General features: G+C 37.2%; 1 protein-coding gene across 1 annotated transcript; it reads right to left on the bottom strand.

Moving 5' to 3' along the window:
• Nucleotides 1–829: 829 nt before the first annotated feature.
• Nucleotides 830–17,152, bottom strand: LOC132158853 (zinc finger protein 883-like). Its single transcript, XM_059568493.1, has 2 exons — nt 16,571–17,152; nt 830–2,505 (listed from the first exon to the last, which is right to left on the bottom strand). Exons 1-2 carry the CDS (start codon nt 16,917–16,919, stop codon nt 965–967), a joined length of 1,890 nt encoding a protein of 629 aa, XP_059424476.1. The 5' UTR covers nt 16,920–17,152; the 3' UTR covers nt 830–964.
• Nucleotides 17,153–17,190: the final 38 nt, after the last annotated feature.

Here is a 17,190-nt window from a genome sequence, read left to right on the forward strand (position 1 = left end):
CACCGTTTTAATTCTGTAAGCGTTAGCATAACACTATTTCTTTTTACTAATACTATTCTACACCATAGCAAATACGTTTTAAAGAATTAGCTTTTAATCACTGGATTTGCATTTCATTAGAAGGGAATTTAACCATTTTTACCATAATAAATATTCCAACAAGTGAATTGATTACACATTTCTAGACAGTGAATTTTAGACAGACCATTAATTTTAGCAAATTAAATATGTGAGTAATTTCCTGACAATATACTTTAAAATAACTGTTCACTGCTAGGCATTTGGGCTGAACAATTCAAACACTAACCTAATCACAGATACCAAAATAACAATAATAAATACCTAAGTCCATAACATGCACTTCCACACAAAGCCACCACACGCAAATGTAAACATTTAGATTTACCGGCAGTCTCTTCAGAATCAACGATCCCGTGCAGTTTAAAATCAAATCTTTGACCCAACGTTCCCACTGCGTCCACGCTGCTCACAGTGTACACAATGAAAAGAGCAGCGCGAGCACCATTTCAAACCCAAGGTGCACGTCACGCTGATTGAAACAAACTTCACCTGCCGTTCATTTCCGTGAAACGAGAGGCGTGGCAACGGGCGGATTGCCGCAACAGTTGTTGTTTGTGTTACATGACGTAGTGGTGTCTGACTAGGGTCGAGACGTGGGGTGATGACATCATTGTTTCACTAAATATACGGATTGGCTGTACACATGAAAATGCAAAGGTGTCATTTTCAGATTTATCCACTCTGGGACCCGGTTTCATGAAATAGGGATTTCACTCTCCCAAAACACCAGATTTGTCTGGACAAAACATATACCACAGGAAAAATGTACATATACAGCTAAACGTGTCTCCATTTGTACGGGGCCTTACTGTGATTGTTTTATATGACTGTGTATAACAAATGACTGAATTAAATGCTTCCCACATACAGTGCAGTGATACGGTTACTCTCCAGTGTGAATCCTCTCGTGTTTTTTCAGATTTGATGAATCACTGAATCTCTTGTCACAGTGTGAACACTTATAAGGTTTCTCTTTAGTGTGAATCCTCTCATGTGTTTTCAGACTTGATGAATTACTGAATCTCTTGTCACAGTGTGAACACTTATAAGGTTTCTCGCCAGTGTGAATACTCTCATGTGTTTTCAGATTTGATGAATTACTGAATCTCTTGTCACAGTGTGAACACTTATAAGGTTTCTCGCCAGTGTGGATCCTCTCATGTGTTTTCAGATTTGATGACTGACTGAATCTCTCGTCACATTGTGAACACTTATAAGGTTTCTCGCCAGTGTGGATCCTCTCGTGTTTTTTCAGACTTGATGAATCTCTGAATCTCTCGTCACAGTGTGAACACTTATAAGGTTTCCCTCCAGTGTGAATCCTCTCATGTCTTTTCAGACTTGCCGAATCACTGAATCTCTTGTCACATTGTGAACACTTATAAGGTTTCTCTCCAGTGTGGATCCTCTCATGTGTTTTCATACTTGATGACTGACTGAATCTCTTGTCACAGTGTGAACACTTATAAGGTTTCTCTCCAGTGTGGATCCTCTCATGTGTTTTCAGAGCTGATAATTCACTGAATCTCTTGTCACAGTGTGAACACTTATAAGGTTTCTCTCCAGTGTGGATCCTCTCATGTGTTTTCAGACTTGATGACTGACTGAATCTCTTGTCACAGTGTGAACACTTATAAGGTTTCTCTCCAGTGTGGATCCTCTCATGTGTTTTCAGAGTTGATGAATCACTGAATCTCTTGTCACAGTGTGAACACTTATAAGGTTTCTCTCCAGTGTGGATCCTCTCATGTGTTTTCAGAGTTGATGAATCACTGAATCTCTTGTCACAGTGTGAACACTTATAAGAATTCTCGCCAGTGTGGATCCTCTCATGTGTTTTCAGATGTGATAATTCACTGAATCTCTTGTCACAGTGTGCACACTTGTAAGGTTTCTCTCCAGTGTGGATCCTCTGGTGCTGTTTTAAACTGCTCACTGAACTAAAAGTCTTTTCACACTCAAAGCACATGTACTCTGTATCAGCACTATGTGTTTTCTTATGTACTTTCAAACTTTGTAGATGCAAAAAACTCTTACCACACAAATGACATGGATGTGGCTTCTCCTCTGCATGAACTTTTAAGTGTTTCTTCAGAAGTGAAACCCATAAAAATGTGTGCTGCTTCTCTCCAGTGTGGATGTTCATGTGTATCTTCAGGTTTGCGGATTGTTTGAAACGCTTCCTGCACTGATCACAAGAGAATGGTTTCTCTCCAGTATGAATTCTCATGTGATGCTCAAAACCTGTTTTGTGTGTGAATCTCTTTCCACACTGAGTGCAGGTGAAAGATTTCTTGACTCTTTTTTTCTTTAAATCTTTCTGTTTGGTTTGAGTGCAACTAATTGGTTTTCCTCCAGTTTTGACATGATTTTTCTCCTCAACTTCATTTGATTCTTCATTCTCCTCTTTTTCTTCAATTAATTCTGAAATAAAAGTAAAAATTATTTTTGGTAACTTATTAAAAAAAAGTGAAAATAAAAGTGACCCCATTCAATGTTTAACATCTGTAAATACACAATTAATTTTCTTTGCTTCAGATTGAATGGGGACAACTCGATAAAATAACATAAAATGAACATGATGTTATTTTTTCAATGCCCTCTACACATTTTGAAGCATCGTTGTTGTTTGGAGTCAATTTGACCCCAGGGTCTTTGTTCAGTTCAGTTCAGTTTAATTTATTTTTATAGCACATAAAAAACCACTATGGTTGATCAAAGTGCTTAATGTCCGGAAAATAAAAATAAAAAGTTACACACAAAATTAGACAAATACAGTAAAAACATCACAATGTCTCATCTCAGCTTGAAATAAAAGCCAATACAGGTGTGTCTTAAGTAATGACTTAAAAATTCCAACAGTCTAAGCAGTTCTTATGTTTACAGGTAAACTATTGCACAAATTAGGTGCCACCACTAAAAAAGCTTGGTCGCCGTTATTTTTCAACCTAGTTCTCGGTAAATGGACTGCATTTATATAGCGCTTTCAACAGACCCCATGGCCATCCAAAGCGCTTTACAACTTGCCTCACATTCACCCATTCACTCACTCATTCATACACCGACTGCAGTGTCAGCCATTCAAGGCGCCATCCAGCTCGTCGGGAGCAGCTGGGGTTAGGTGTCTTGCTCAAGGACACCTCGACACTTGGTCAGGTGGAGACGGGGATTGAACCACCAACCTTCAGGTTTGTAGACAACCTACATGAACCACTGAGCCACTGCCGCCCTTGAGGAGCACCTGATTGGATGACCTCCATGCTTTAACACGAGCGTGGACATGTAAAAGCTCTGAAATAAAAACACAGGCGGCAACCCATTTAAAATCTTAAAAACAAACAATAAAATCTAGAAATCAATCCAGAAGAGGAAAGGAAGCCAATGTAATGAAGATAGGACAGGGGTAATGTGCTCATACTCTTTAGTCCCAGTTAAAAGCCGAGCTGCTGCATTTTGGACTAACTGTAAGCGCTGAAGAGATGACTGATCTAAACCAACATTTAAGAGTTACAATAGTCTAGTCTAGATGTTATAAAAACATGAATTAAACTTTCAAACTCCTTACGTGGCAGGTAGGGATTGACTTTACCAATAGTCTCAGTTGAAAGAAACTGGCATTTACAACAGAACTACTCTATTTTTCAAATTTAAAAGCAATTTCAAAAATCACAGAGATTCTTGGTAAATAGACAAACATATACACCTAATTTACCAAGTGCATCTACACAAGCCCTTAAATCCCCAGGATGACCAAACACAACAATCTCAGTCTAATTTTCATTAAGACAAAAAAGTTCTGATCCAGCCATATTTTTAAATCTCTAAGGCAATTAAGTAATGACAGAAATTAACCTTTGTCATTTGCTTTGACAGGCAAATAAATTTGTACATCATCTGCATAACAGTGAAAGGTGATATTGTGCTTTCTAAAAAATACCCCAAGGGCAGTAGGGCTGTCACTTTTGTGAAAAAATCATTCATTTTTCATTGAATCGATTGTAAAATCGATTTTCCATGTCTAAAAAAAAAAGACGTTTCCTTTTTCAACGTCAAATAACGGACGAACGTAAAGAGAGCGCTGGATACGCACAAGTCAGCAATATTTTTTATTTATTGGCATGAAGTTTCGTGCAGGATAACAAACAGCAACAGGAGTGCAACATTATCGAAAAAAATATAAATGCTGAGGGGATGGCTGCCATAACAAAAGAAAAACATCACTGCAGACTTCAAACCTGCTGCATTTATGATTTAGGCAATTCAAAAATCTCCAAGATTTTAAATAATGATTCAATCCATTTCAAACAACTGGTTCAAAAAAATTAAACTTTAAATTGACTTGTGAACAGGCCATGTGTGTGTTTTTTTAACGTAACCGACACTTAGGCTAGGCGGCACTTGGCAGGCATAATTAAAGGCTAGGGCCATTGCAAATTTATTGGACAGGAAAACAAGTCGATCAACATTTTCGGGGTCCAGAGCAGAGCGTTTTTTTTATTCACTATATGTCCAGCTGTTGAGAAGACGTGCTCCGACCGCACTGATGTCCCAGGGACACTCAGGTACAGCTGCGCAAGGTGGGGGTATTACTGCCAATTTTCCATGATAAAAGCCGGTTCCTGTCAGCTTGCAATAGTCCTTTTCATAACTCAGCATCTCCTGTAACTAGATGCGCGAATGAGGCGAATTCGCGTCTACCGCGCCGCGAGACCTTCCAGACGCGGGTAAACGCATCTCTACATTGACTTAACATTGAAATCATTCGCGCCAGAAGCTCTATTTGTGTTTGGTGTGAACGCAGTGCAAGGGAAACAAATTTGACAAATCTCTTCTCCGAATTGAAATTGACAATAATTGTTCTAGTGCTGTTAATGTTGAAAGCTGTTCTGTGAAAGCGTTGGTTGGTTGGTTATCTTGCTTGGGACTTGTGGCACAGAATGTTTTATGACTTCCTGTTGCCTTACTGAGGAATTCAGCTCGTGTTTCAGCCACAGCCCTGATCGACTCTTTAATTTGTCTGGTTCGAGTCATTTCTGCTACAGCAGCATAAGAGGTCGCTTTCGACGTCACTGGTGCATAAAATTGCTGGTATTTTTTATTTTCTTTTTCTGCTTGTTTGTGAATTTTGTTACATCTATATTTTTTAATTGTTTAATTATTTTAAAATTAATATTGTACATATTTGGTTAAAATCGATTCCCTATTTTCATTTTCAAAACTTTTTTTGGTTGGTCTGATCGATTGTGCAATCGATTTTCAAACCAAAAGTGACAGCCCTAAAGGGCAGCATATACAAACAAAATAACATAGGGCCCATTACTGACCCTTGGGGGATGCCACAAAAAGAGGGGCAGCAGATGACGAAAATTCTGTATGTCAAATTTGATTGAAACCATTTAAGGTCTTTGTCCTTAATGCCGACACACTGTTCAAGTCTAGATGAAATAATAGAGTGGTTGACAGTATCAAAGGCTGCAGTCAAATCCAAAAGGACTAAAACATCAGAGTTACTAGAGTCCACAGTTAAAAGAAGATCATTAGAAACTCTTAAAAGAGCAGTTTCTGTACTGTGACAGGGCTTAAAACCAGACTGAAAATTTTCACAGACATTCTAAATTCATCGATAAACGATTTAAGTTGATTAAAACAACTCTCTCCAAAACTTTCGATAAAAAGGGGAGTTTAGATATAGGTCTAAAATGAGACAAAATGGAAGGATCCAAGTTATTCTTTTAATTGTGATTGCACAATGGCATGTTTAAAAACAGCTGGTACACACCCTGAGCTGAGAGATGTATTGACCAAAGAAAAGACAATCTTTAGCCAAGCCTTTAGTTAGGTTTAGTTAGTTTAGTTAGGAATACTGTCAAGGGGGCAGTTTGCAGGAGGTAGCGGTTTAACTATGTCAGAAAGATTGGAGAATGTAACTGGCTCAAACTGCTGAAAGACAGCTGGGCAAAAGGAAGAATCAGGGGAGTCACTGATAACCGCGATGGGTGGAAAACTGAGACCAGCAATTTTGTCCACAAAATATTTCTGAAAGTTTGCACATAATATTAAAGATGGCACAATACAATCTGAATCACATGGGTTAACAAGAGAGTTAAATACATTTGAGCTGTATAAAACAAGTAATATAAACATTTTTTACTAGGGCTGTGATGTTGGAAGAATTTTACCACTCCGGCGGTAATGCCACCATCACAGCCCTAAGAAAAATTTTATATTTTGATTATATATATATATATATATATATATATATATATATATATATATATATATATATATGTATGTGTGTGTGTGTGTGTGTATTTTCTGTATCTATATATATATATATATATATATATATATATATCTATATCTATCTATCTATCTATATATATATAAAAAATGTATGAAAATGGGAAAAATGGGAGTAAAAACATTGAGTTTATAATTTTGTTCAATATATATATATTGAACAAAATTATAAACTCAATGTTTTTACTCCCATTTTTCACGATCTAAGACTTTTTCTATGTACACAAAAGCCTTATCTAATATATTGTTCAAAATCTGTCTAAATCTGTGTTAATTAGCACTTCTCCTTTACTGAGATAATCCATCCACCTCACAGGTGTGGCATATCAAGATGCTGATTAGACAGCATGATTATTACACGGGTGTGCCTCAGGCTGGCCACAATAAAAGGCCACTCTAATACCACGTTTCCACCAGAGGAACTTTACCCAGGAACTAGGGACTTTGGGCTGGTACTTGGTCTGTTTCCACCGGAGGAAAAAGGATCTACATAAAGTTCCAGGTAAAAAATGCTCCTCAGAAAGTCCCTGCGGGTGAGGTAGCATGATTGCTGTGGTTATGTAGGCTGAGTTTGTAGTGTTGGTTCTACCATAAAAGCAGTGTGCTTTAGTTCACGTGTGGTATTGAAACCTAGACCTGGTCAAGCTTATAACCTGGCAGTCCGACCTCCTATGGCTTATCCATGTCAAATTATGTATTTACGTGTTATTTATTGACAACCAAAAGCGACTACATTTGAATTAAAGATAAAATAAAGATTGTATCTTTCTACTTTGCTAAACCAAGCCTGTGCGTGTGTTCCTTTTGTAACATAGAATCCCCTTGCTCTACCAGTCTTGTCAAATTACCTCATCACGTTGATTCTCACGTTCGAATTTCAAAGATGGCTAAAATATGAAGGTGAATATTTTTTTGTTTCAAACCCAATACGTTTGATAGAATATACATTTAACTTTAATTAGGTGAAGTTTGGGATTGATTGTAACATTTGCATGTGTTTGTTTACGATCCGCAAGTGACGTTGTTGTCAAAAGCAGAATCGGACATTCAATCATATTGGCGTCCAAAACTTCTGCCAGTTTTCATCAATCCCTGCAGTATTTTACAAAGTAATCATACAGAACAAAGGTTTAGAATCTCTAGATTACATTATTGGCATAATTTTGTCAAACATTTAAATAAATACCATGGATGGTTATGGATTCGTTTAGGAACAACTGTGCTTCTGGCTGCCTGCTAGGTCATGTGACCCATTTCTGGCAAGCTGATCGGCCAAATCTTACAAACATTTCAGCCCATGTGTGCTGTATTATTCTGCACAGAGTTGGTAAAATTGAATTATTTTCACAATTACTGGTCTTTTTTTTTTTTTTCAAAAGTAAATTAAAGCAGCAAAAACAATCAAATGTCTGTAGTACTTGTAGGCTTACAGGTATATATTATATACAAGTGTATATTACTATTTGAAATATAATATAATTATCATATTATACTTAAAAATAAATAAATATAATAATATACAGTCGTGGCCAAAAGTTTTGAGAATTACATAAATATTAGTTTTCAAAAAGATTGCTGCTAAACTGCTTTTAGATCTTTGTTTCAGTTGTTTCTGTGATGTACTGAAATATAATTACAAGCACTTCATACGTTTCAAAGGCTTTTATCGACAATTACATGACATTTATGCAAAGAGTCAGTATTTGCAGTGTTGGCCCTTCTTTTCAGGACCTCTGCAATTCGACTGGTCATGCTCTCAATCAACTTCTGGGCCAAATCCTGACTTATAGCAACCCATTCTTTTATAATCAATGTAGGGAAGTTTGAACTATTGGGCTGATCAGGAGATTGTGCTCGCCCCAGGGTGTCAGTAAAAACACGGCACAGGATTCAGAACATTCTGACTTTACTGCAGTAAACGTGTGTGTGTGTGGTCTGAAATAAACAAATAAATAACATATTACAATAATATAATGACAACATATATACATGATATTCACATCTAATACAATTCCTAGTTAACTGCAATACTTAAATTTCCCTCTAGATGGCGCATACAGCATGTATAACAATCATTTGCAAATTCTCCGTGTCTGTTATAAAGTGATGAGTAATCATTAGGGCTGGGATAAACGATTATTTTTTAAACTAATAATCTAGCGATTAATTTTTCCTGACCGATTCGATTTCGATTATCTCCCCATTAATTGACTACTAACAATTTATACATGTTGATTTACATATCTGAATGAAAAAAACATGAATTCCTTAACATTGCAATATATGTTTATCTCTCTTAAAATTACAAAATAAAAGACTGACTAAGAATGCATTACTTTGCACTTGTATAGAGATAGCATTCAATAAAACCTTGAAGCCTTGAAAACACATAGCTTACTGAAACAAGCTTACTGAACACATAGGGTCTAGCTTACTGAAAAAAAGTTCTTCTTTCAGATGAAAATAACAACAACTTGATGTCTAGCATTCAATAAAAAAGTTCACCCAAAATACTTGTTTAGAGCAATTGAAAGAATACAGTAACCAATGTAAACTTTAGGGCTTTAAGCTAATACAGAGAGTGCTTTTACAAAAAATAAAAAATAAAAATTAACAGTGGGAGCCAGCAGCCTGTCATGTAGAAAAAAAAAATCTCTGAATGCTCCACGTGAAACTTTGGTGTTCCGCCCTTTTTCTATCGTGTCTAATGATTTTGGTTAATATGCACGATGGAGCGAGAGAGAGAGCGAGCAAGACAGCGCTCGTGTAGTTTGAAGACTGTGAGTGCGCGAGCGCGCGTGAAACTTGGGTGTTTCGCCCTTTTTCTATCGTGTTTAATGATTTTGGTTATTATGCACGATGGAGCGAGAGAAAGAGGGAGAGAGAGAGCAAGAAGCGCTCGTGTTGTTTGAAGACTGTGAGTGCGCGCGCAGCCGGGGCTCTCTCTCGTACGCGCCCTGTCACTGTCACTCACCGATCAAATAAGGCTTTGACAGCCGCCAAAAAGAAAGATCAATGCAGAAAAACCCCTGAATTGGTTATATAACGTTGGACAGAATGTTGATCCGGCCATCGCGTATATTCAGCGCACATAAGGTAAACGTTTTGCAAACGTTTTTTATGGAAATAAAAACAGGTCGACGAATCGATGCGCATATTTTGCGTCGATGTATTTTTTGTTGTCCCAGCCCTAGTAATCATCGTATATGAACGGGTTTACGGAGAATATGATAAAATCAACATCTAAACACTTATTAACTGAATTATGATGCACCAACAATGATACATAAGGAATGAAGTAAATAAATCACTTTATATACATTATCTGAATGTCACTTCACTTATATTTAACTACTTCAGTGTGAGTTCAGAACTCTGAGGAGGCAGACATCTCGCTAATTTCTTTCAAATAAAGCCATAACAGGGCGGGATAACTATATTAAGTATCACATAAAAGTATATAGACTTACATCTTTGCATAAACGCACACAAAGTAGGCAAACTCCAAAGATTAATATCAGGAACTCAGGAACATGCGTTCATTCTCTTCACTCCGCTCGCTGACAAGAAAGGTCGGGAAGTTTCTAGCTCGCCACCTATCGTCCTTTTCCAACGTCATCCATAAAGTGGACTCTGATTGGTTAGACCTCCTTAACAATCACTTCTTGGAGTTTGTCAGAATTAGTGGGTTTTTGCTTGTCCACCCGCCTCTTGAGGATTGCCCACAAGTTCTCAATGGGATTAAGATCTGGGGAGTTTCCAGGCCATGGACCCAAAATTTCAACATTCTGGTCCCCGAGCCACTTTATCACTTTTGCCTTATGGCACGGTGCTCCATCGTGCTGGAAAATGCATTGTTCTTCACCAAACTGTTGTTGGAAGAAGTTAATGGTGGAGGGTGTTTTGGTACCATTCTTTATTCATGGCTGTGTTTTTGGGGAGAATTGTTAGTGAGCCCACTCCCTTGGATGAGAAGCAACCCCACACATGAATGGTGTCAGGATGCTTTACTGTTGGCATGACACAGGACTGATGGTAGCGCTCACCTTTTCTTCTCCGGACAAGCGTTTTTCCAGATGCCCCAAACAATCGGAAAGGGGCTTCATCTGAGAATATGACTTTGCCCCAGTCCTCAGCAGTCCATTCACTATACTTTCTGCAGAAGATCAATCTGTCCCTGATGTTTTTTTTGGAGAGAAGTGGCTTCTTTGCTGCCCTTCTTGACACCAGGCCATCTTCCAAAAGTCTTGGCCTCACTGTGCGTGCAGATGCGCTCACACCTGCCTGCTGCCATTCCTGAGCAAGCTCTGCACTGGTGGCACTCCGATCCCACAGCTGAATCCTCTTTAGGAGACGATCCTGGCGCTTGCTGGACTTTCTTGGACACCCTGAAGCCTTCTTTACAAGAATTGAACCTCTTTCCTTGAAGTTCTTGATGATCCTATAAATTGTTGATTTAGGTGCAATCTTACTAGCCACAATATCCTCGCCTGTGAAGCCATTTTTATGCAACGCAATGATGGCTGCACGCATTTCTTTGCAGGTCACCATGGTTAACAATGGAAGAACAATGATTTCAAGCATCACCCTCCTTTTAACATGTCAAGTCTGCCATTCAAACCCAATCAGCCTGACATAATGATCTCCAGCCTTGTGCTAGTCAACATTCTCACCCGAGTTAACAAGACGATTACTGAAATGATCTCAGCAGGTCCTTTAATGACAGCAATGAAATGCAATGGAAAGGTTTTTTGGGATTAAGTTAATTTTCATGGCAAAGAAGGACTATGCAATTCATCTGATCACTCTTCATAACATTCTGGAGTATATGCAAATTATAGCTGAAACAACTAATCGATTTAATCGATTAAAATCGATTATTACAATAGTTGTCAACTAATTTGGTCATCGATTAGTTGCTAAATAACTTTTATTTTCCGTAAGCGGCTCATTTCGTGCATATTTCAAATCTGCGGTGACCAAAGTGTGGCAGTAATGAGCCACCGGAGGTTTTACTCAGCCAGTACAGCAGGAGAAGTAGCGAATAGCCAATAGCTGGCCTCGTTTTATGTCATGTGCTTCCCGAACTTTGCGTCTTTGCAGCATTCAGCAGCAGTCAGCGGGATGTGGGAGTACTTTACTTTGAGCCTTCAAAAAAGAAGAGTAACCTGTAAACTCTGCACTACTGAACTGTTTACGGGGTCGTTCATATATCGCGACTTTTGCACGCTCAAGTTCGTTATTTCCAATGTAGGCACGCGGTATGCGCGCTCATAATGGAAGCGACGCGAGCCGCCCGTTCTTCCAGGCGCGTCCGCACCGCATAGAGTTAAAAACATCTCAACTTTTCAGAATGCGGCAAGCGCACCGCGGGTCATGTGACAAGAACTAACCAATCAGCTTCATCCTTTCCCGTAACAACGCTGAAAGCTCAGCAAAGATGAAGGAACAGCTGATCATAGTTGTATATGGATTGCCATTTTGAAATAAATTTAGTAGCAGAGCTACTGCAAGCGATTTTTAGAGCTGCAAATCCATTTATCCTTTGCTGAAATTTCCGCGTCTTCAAGGAGAGAGCACGTCATGGTTGCTTAGCAAAGGCAGACGCCTCAGGGGCGCTTCTGCCCGAGCGCTTTGGAAAGGAGGAGAAAGCAGCGCGCCTAGCGTTTTACGCGCGTTTTTAGGCGCGATATGTGAACGGCCCCTAAGACTTTTATTTGTGCAGATTCTCCAGTACAATGTTGTTTGCAAATGTTTATTCGTAAAAGCTGATAACATTGCTTTTTTAAAAGTTAACATTTAAAGCTTTACAAATATGTTCTGTGATCAGTTTGTCGTTTACCCGTTCATAATTCAGTCGTGCAGCCTAATGCAGCAGTATGACTGAATGAGAGAGGAAAATGTTTAAATATAACGTTATTTGAAATGCACTTTTTTTCTAAGTATTCACTGCTCTTTTTCACAAAGCAGGTTTTTTGTGTGTGTTCAATTTTTTTTTTCTGGACAACCTTCTGATGGATTTTATTTTAAATTGTGAGTTCCATTCAGGTTTCATGCCATTGGCACTTTATTCGAAGGATTGTTTACAATTTCACAGCAAAAGCTATAAAGCTGTTTCCCAGTAAATAATAAAATGCAATGTACTGCAATTTTATTCTGTTTTATCCTTATTCTTCGTGAAAATATGTTCTTAAAGATTTCTTAATAAGCTTTGTTCAGGATGTTAAACTACTTTAGGAGCTCTAAGGACTGCCATGGTGAAAACATTATTTGAAATCTCTTTGTGAAATTTGCTAGAGTATGGGTCAGTGTTCTGATTGCAGAAGAGTTCGACAAAGGATCACTAACACAATAAAACAACTCCAGGTATATTTTTGATGAGGATATGACAATGCAAAATGGTTAAAATCTCTTAAAAATCTATGCTGAATGATAAATACCCTTTATTTATAATTTACTTGGGGGAAAATGGGCAAAACTAAAATATAAGTACATAAACCGATTAATCGATTAATCGTAAAAATAATCGACAGATTAATCGATTATCAAAATAATCGTTAGTTGCAGCCCTAATGCAAATTGCTATTAAAAAAACTTAAGCAGCAACTTTTCCAATATTTTTGTAATTCTCAAAACTTTTGGCCACGACTGTACTTTTGATATAATATGATATCATATTTTTAAAAGGCTGATTTTAAAAAATGTTTTCAATTGTATTCATCTGATCTCAGATTGTAATGTCCGAGAATGTACTTGTAGGCCTCATTTTTGTGTGTTGTGAAAATGAATTTCTTTGGCCTACTGATGTTTATTCTTAAACAAAATTCAACATACATGCATTTACTGATTTCTAAATGATAAATAACATAATCATCAATAAATATTACTTTTGAGAAATAAATAATTGTCTATTTTGTAGGTATTTTACTAATGGGCAGCCCTTCTTGATGAAACGATGCCAGTGGTCGGAAAATAACTTGACTTCCATATCATCCAAGGTGAGTAGTTTTTCATCCTAACTGAAATAAATAGAACTATGGAGTAGTAGTCTTAATATGTATATATTTATTTTAAATTATAATGAAAAACTGGAGTAGGATTGATGCTCTCGGTTTCATTAATTAGTGGTTAATTAGAAATAATACATTTTTTATATATACCTTTTAAAAAGAGGTTATCTTAATCTTGTTGGGCTTTTTATTACCTACACTGTGGTGTTTGAATTATGCAAATAAACCAAGAAATTAGGAAGTTATGATATTTTGAGTTTTATTGTTTTAATTAGGTACAAAAATGACCCCTAATTTCTGAATTTAAAAATTCCATAACTTTCTTAATTATCCGATTTTAATCATTTAACCCCTGTGGATTGTTCAAATTCACTACCCTTTCGGTATGTACGGGATGAAAACCTCCACTCAATTAAACTGCTGTAAAAATGTTTCAGATTCATATTATTTTTCAATTCTTTTGCATAAATCTGTTAATCAACCTCAGTCCTGATCAAAACTACCAAATGTTTTTAAAAAAAATCCAAGATTTTAACTCTTTAATTGCCAAGTTCATAAATGATGCCACTGATTTTGGGGGAAAAACACACAAAATGACTTATTTTCAATAAAGTAATTGTGGCTGGATTTTTTTTTTTACTTTTTATAACAGTCTTGGGCATGTCAAAGATTAATAGCAACATTGGCTTTGATGCATTTTTAGTTTTTGAGCAGCATTAGATTTATATTTTTTCTCCCTAATTAGTTGTTGGTGGCTGTTTTTGGCCCATTGACTTCCATTATAACGACATTTTTTGATTGCAAAGCCATGACACCATACAATCATGCATTCTTGATTGTTTGTGGTTTTCCCTTTTGGGAAGAGGTAAAATTTGTTATTTTTACAGTTGATCACTAGGTGGGACCATTAACCCTTTAGATAGGCCTGTGCAAAAAAGGCTTAGTTTCTGGCTTGTATATGGGGTTTTATGGAGTATAACAGCAAATTATAGTGTGAGAGTGTGTGTGAGATTCTTGATTGTTGGTGGTTTTCCCTGTTGGGAAGAGGTAACATTTGTTATTTTTACAGTTGATCACTAGGTGTGACCATTAACCCTTTAGATAGGCCTGTGACCTCAGCAGCCGTTTATGAGCACTGTTTATTCAGGGTTTCCCATACATTCATTAATTTGTGGCGGCCCGCCACAATATCAACGCTGACCGCAACAGATTGATTCAGATTTTAAAACTATTTAATATAGGTACAATTGTATTTTTATGTAGAGCTGCGTGCTGCTTGCTCCCTCCCTCTCACAAACTGACAACGGAGGCACGCACGACTAGCCCCTCCTCTTCGAACACGATCCGTTAGAGGATGGATTGTTGCCGATGCTTAATGCTTATTCCCCCAGCGAAGATTCCAGAATCAATCCGGAGTTGAATGGTTAGTAATGAACACTGTTGCTCAACATAACTCTGAGAAGTTAGTCTATGTTAAGCGCTGTCGCGTTTCCATTACAGATTCGCGCAAAACTTTTGTGTTTTTTTTCTAAATATCGATAAACAACTATTGTGAAATGACGGCGTTTCCATTAACCGATGTTATGCGACTAAAACGTCATTTTTTTCCTCTCGCGATCAGTCATTCCAAAAATAATGGCAACGGACGTTGGTAGGTTTATAAGTATCACAGCCACAAGACTAGACATTATATTATTATTATCTCCAGGTTCAGGCTGGTGTGTGCTGGTTTTTGTCCACCTCAATCTCCAAGTTTTTGTGTGTGTGTGTGTCAGAGTCTGTGTGTATCCACCTCCAGGTCCAGTTTGGTGTGTGTGTCTTAGTCTGTGTGTGTGAGTCTTTTTGAATGTTTGAGTGTGTGAGCCTGTGTTTGAGTGTGTCAGTAAGTTTGTGAGTTTGAGTGTGTGTGTGTGTGGGTGGGTGGGTGTTAGGGCTGTCACTTTTGTGAAAAATCATTTTAGATTTTAGAAGAATGTTTGTAACCAAACAGATATCGGTCCCCATTGACTACCATAGTATATATTTTTTTCTACTATGGTAGTCAATGGTGACCGAGATCTGTTTGATTCTGTCATTCTTCCAAATATCTTCCTTTGTGTTCAACAGAACAAAGAAACTCATACAGGTTTGGAACAACTTGAGGGTGAGTAAACGATGATAGAATTTTCATTTTTGGGTGAACTATCCCTTTAAGGTATCTGACACTAAGTGTTGGCAATGGAAATGTGTACTTGTCACTAAAAATATATGATACATTTATGAAATATACATATATGATATATTTAACTTAGCTATTATTGCTATTATACTCCATATAACCCCATTATACAAGCCAGAAACTAAGCCTTTTTTTGAACAGGCCTATCTAAAGGGTTAATGGTCCCACCTAGTGATCAACTGTAAAAAAAAAAAAATGTTTACCTCTTCCCAAAAGGGAAAACCACAAACAATCAAGAATGAATGATTATATGGTGTCATGGCTTTGTTTAAATCTAATGCTGCACAAAAACCAAAAATGCATCAAAGCCAATGTTCTTACTAATCTTTGACATGCCCAGGACTGTGATAAAAGGTAAAAAAAAAAAATATCCAGTCCACAATCACTTTTTATATTGAAAATATGTAATTTTGTGTGTTTTTTCCCAAATCAGTGACATCATTTATGAACTTGGTAATTAAAGAGTTAAAATCTTGGATTTTTTTTAAACATTTGGTAGTTTTGATCAGGACTGAGGTTGATTAATAGATTTATGCAAAAAAAAAAATGAAAAAAATATTTATCTGATACATTTTTACAGCAGTTTAATTTAGTGGATGTTTTCATCCACGAACATCCTGAAAGGGTAGTGATTTTCCCCAAAGTGTACCGTTGAGTTTTTGAAAAATTTCAAAATATAGGTCAAAATAAGATTTGTCACCAAAAATCATTCCATTAGCTCAAACACTGAGAAAGTTGAAAGTGGCCAAAATAAGACTCAACTTTACCCCCTAGTGGACGAAAACGTCCCCAACAACGCATAAGGGTTAAAAAAACATTTTAAAGGCATTTTTATTATCTATCATCATATGGTTATGATTATATATACATTTTCTAGTATTGATTTTTTTTTGTCACATACCTACCTAATGTAACATTACCATAAACAAACATCAAGGATGAATGAAAAATAAATTCCAACCTCCTTGTTCCTCGTGTTTTATTCTCCAGGTTTCTGGTTCCTCATGGTTTATTCTCCAGGTTTCTGGTTCCTCGTGTTTTATTCTCCAGGTTTCTGGCTCCTCGTGTTTTATTCTCCAGGTTTCTGGCTCCTCGTGTTTTATTCTCCAGGTTTTTGGCTCCTCGTGTTTTATTCTCCAGGTTTCTGGCTCCTCGTGTTTTATTCTCCAGGTTTCTGGTTCCTCGTGTTTTATTCTCCAGGTTTCTGGTTCCTCGTGTTTTATTCTCCCGGTTTCTGGTTCCTCGTGTTTTATTCTCCAGGTTTCTGGTTCACTCGTGTTCTCTTCACTCTCTTCTTTAATAAACTCCATCTTCACAGCAGCAGATCTCAGTTCAGATGATACTTCTCCAGATATTCCTGCTTGATTCAAAACTTAGTCACGACTGTGAGGATGAGAATATAACAGTTATTTACTGACCTGATTCAAAAACTGTATTTTTCTCTTAAAAGAAACACGTCTAACTGTTTGTATTAAGGCAGCATACTGGCATAACAACAACAGAGAGCGCGGTATAAACGGATAACTTCTTCATCTGAGGTTTAATGGTGTTTTTCAAACAAACGAATGTGTTTAGCGCCAC

Source organism: Carassius carassius, chromosome 1 (assembly GCF_963082965.1).
Source record: "Carassius carassius chromosome 1, fCarCar2.1, whole genome shotgun sequence".
Classification (NCBI taxonomy): Eukaryota; Metazoa; Chordata; class Actinopteri; order Cypriniformes; family Cyprinidae; genus Carassius; species Carassius carassius.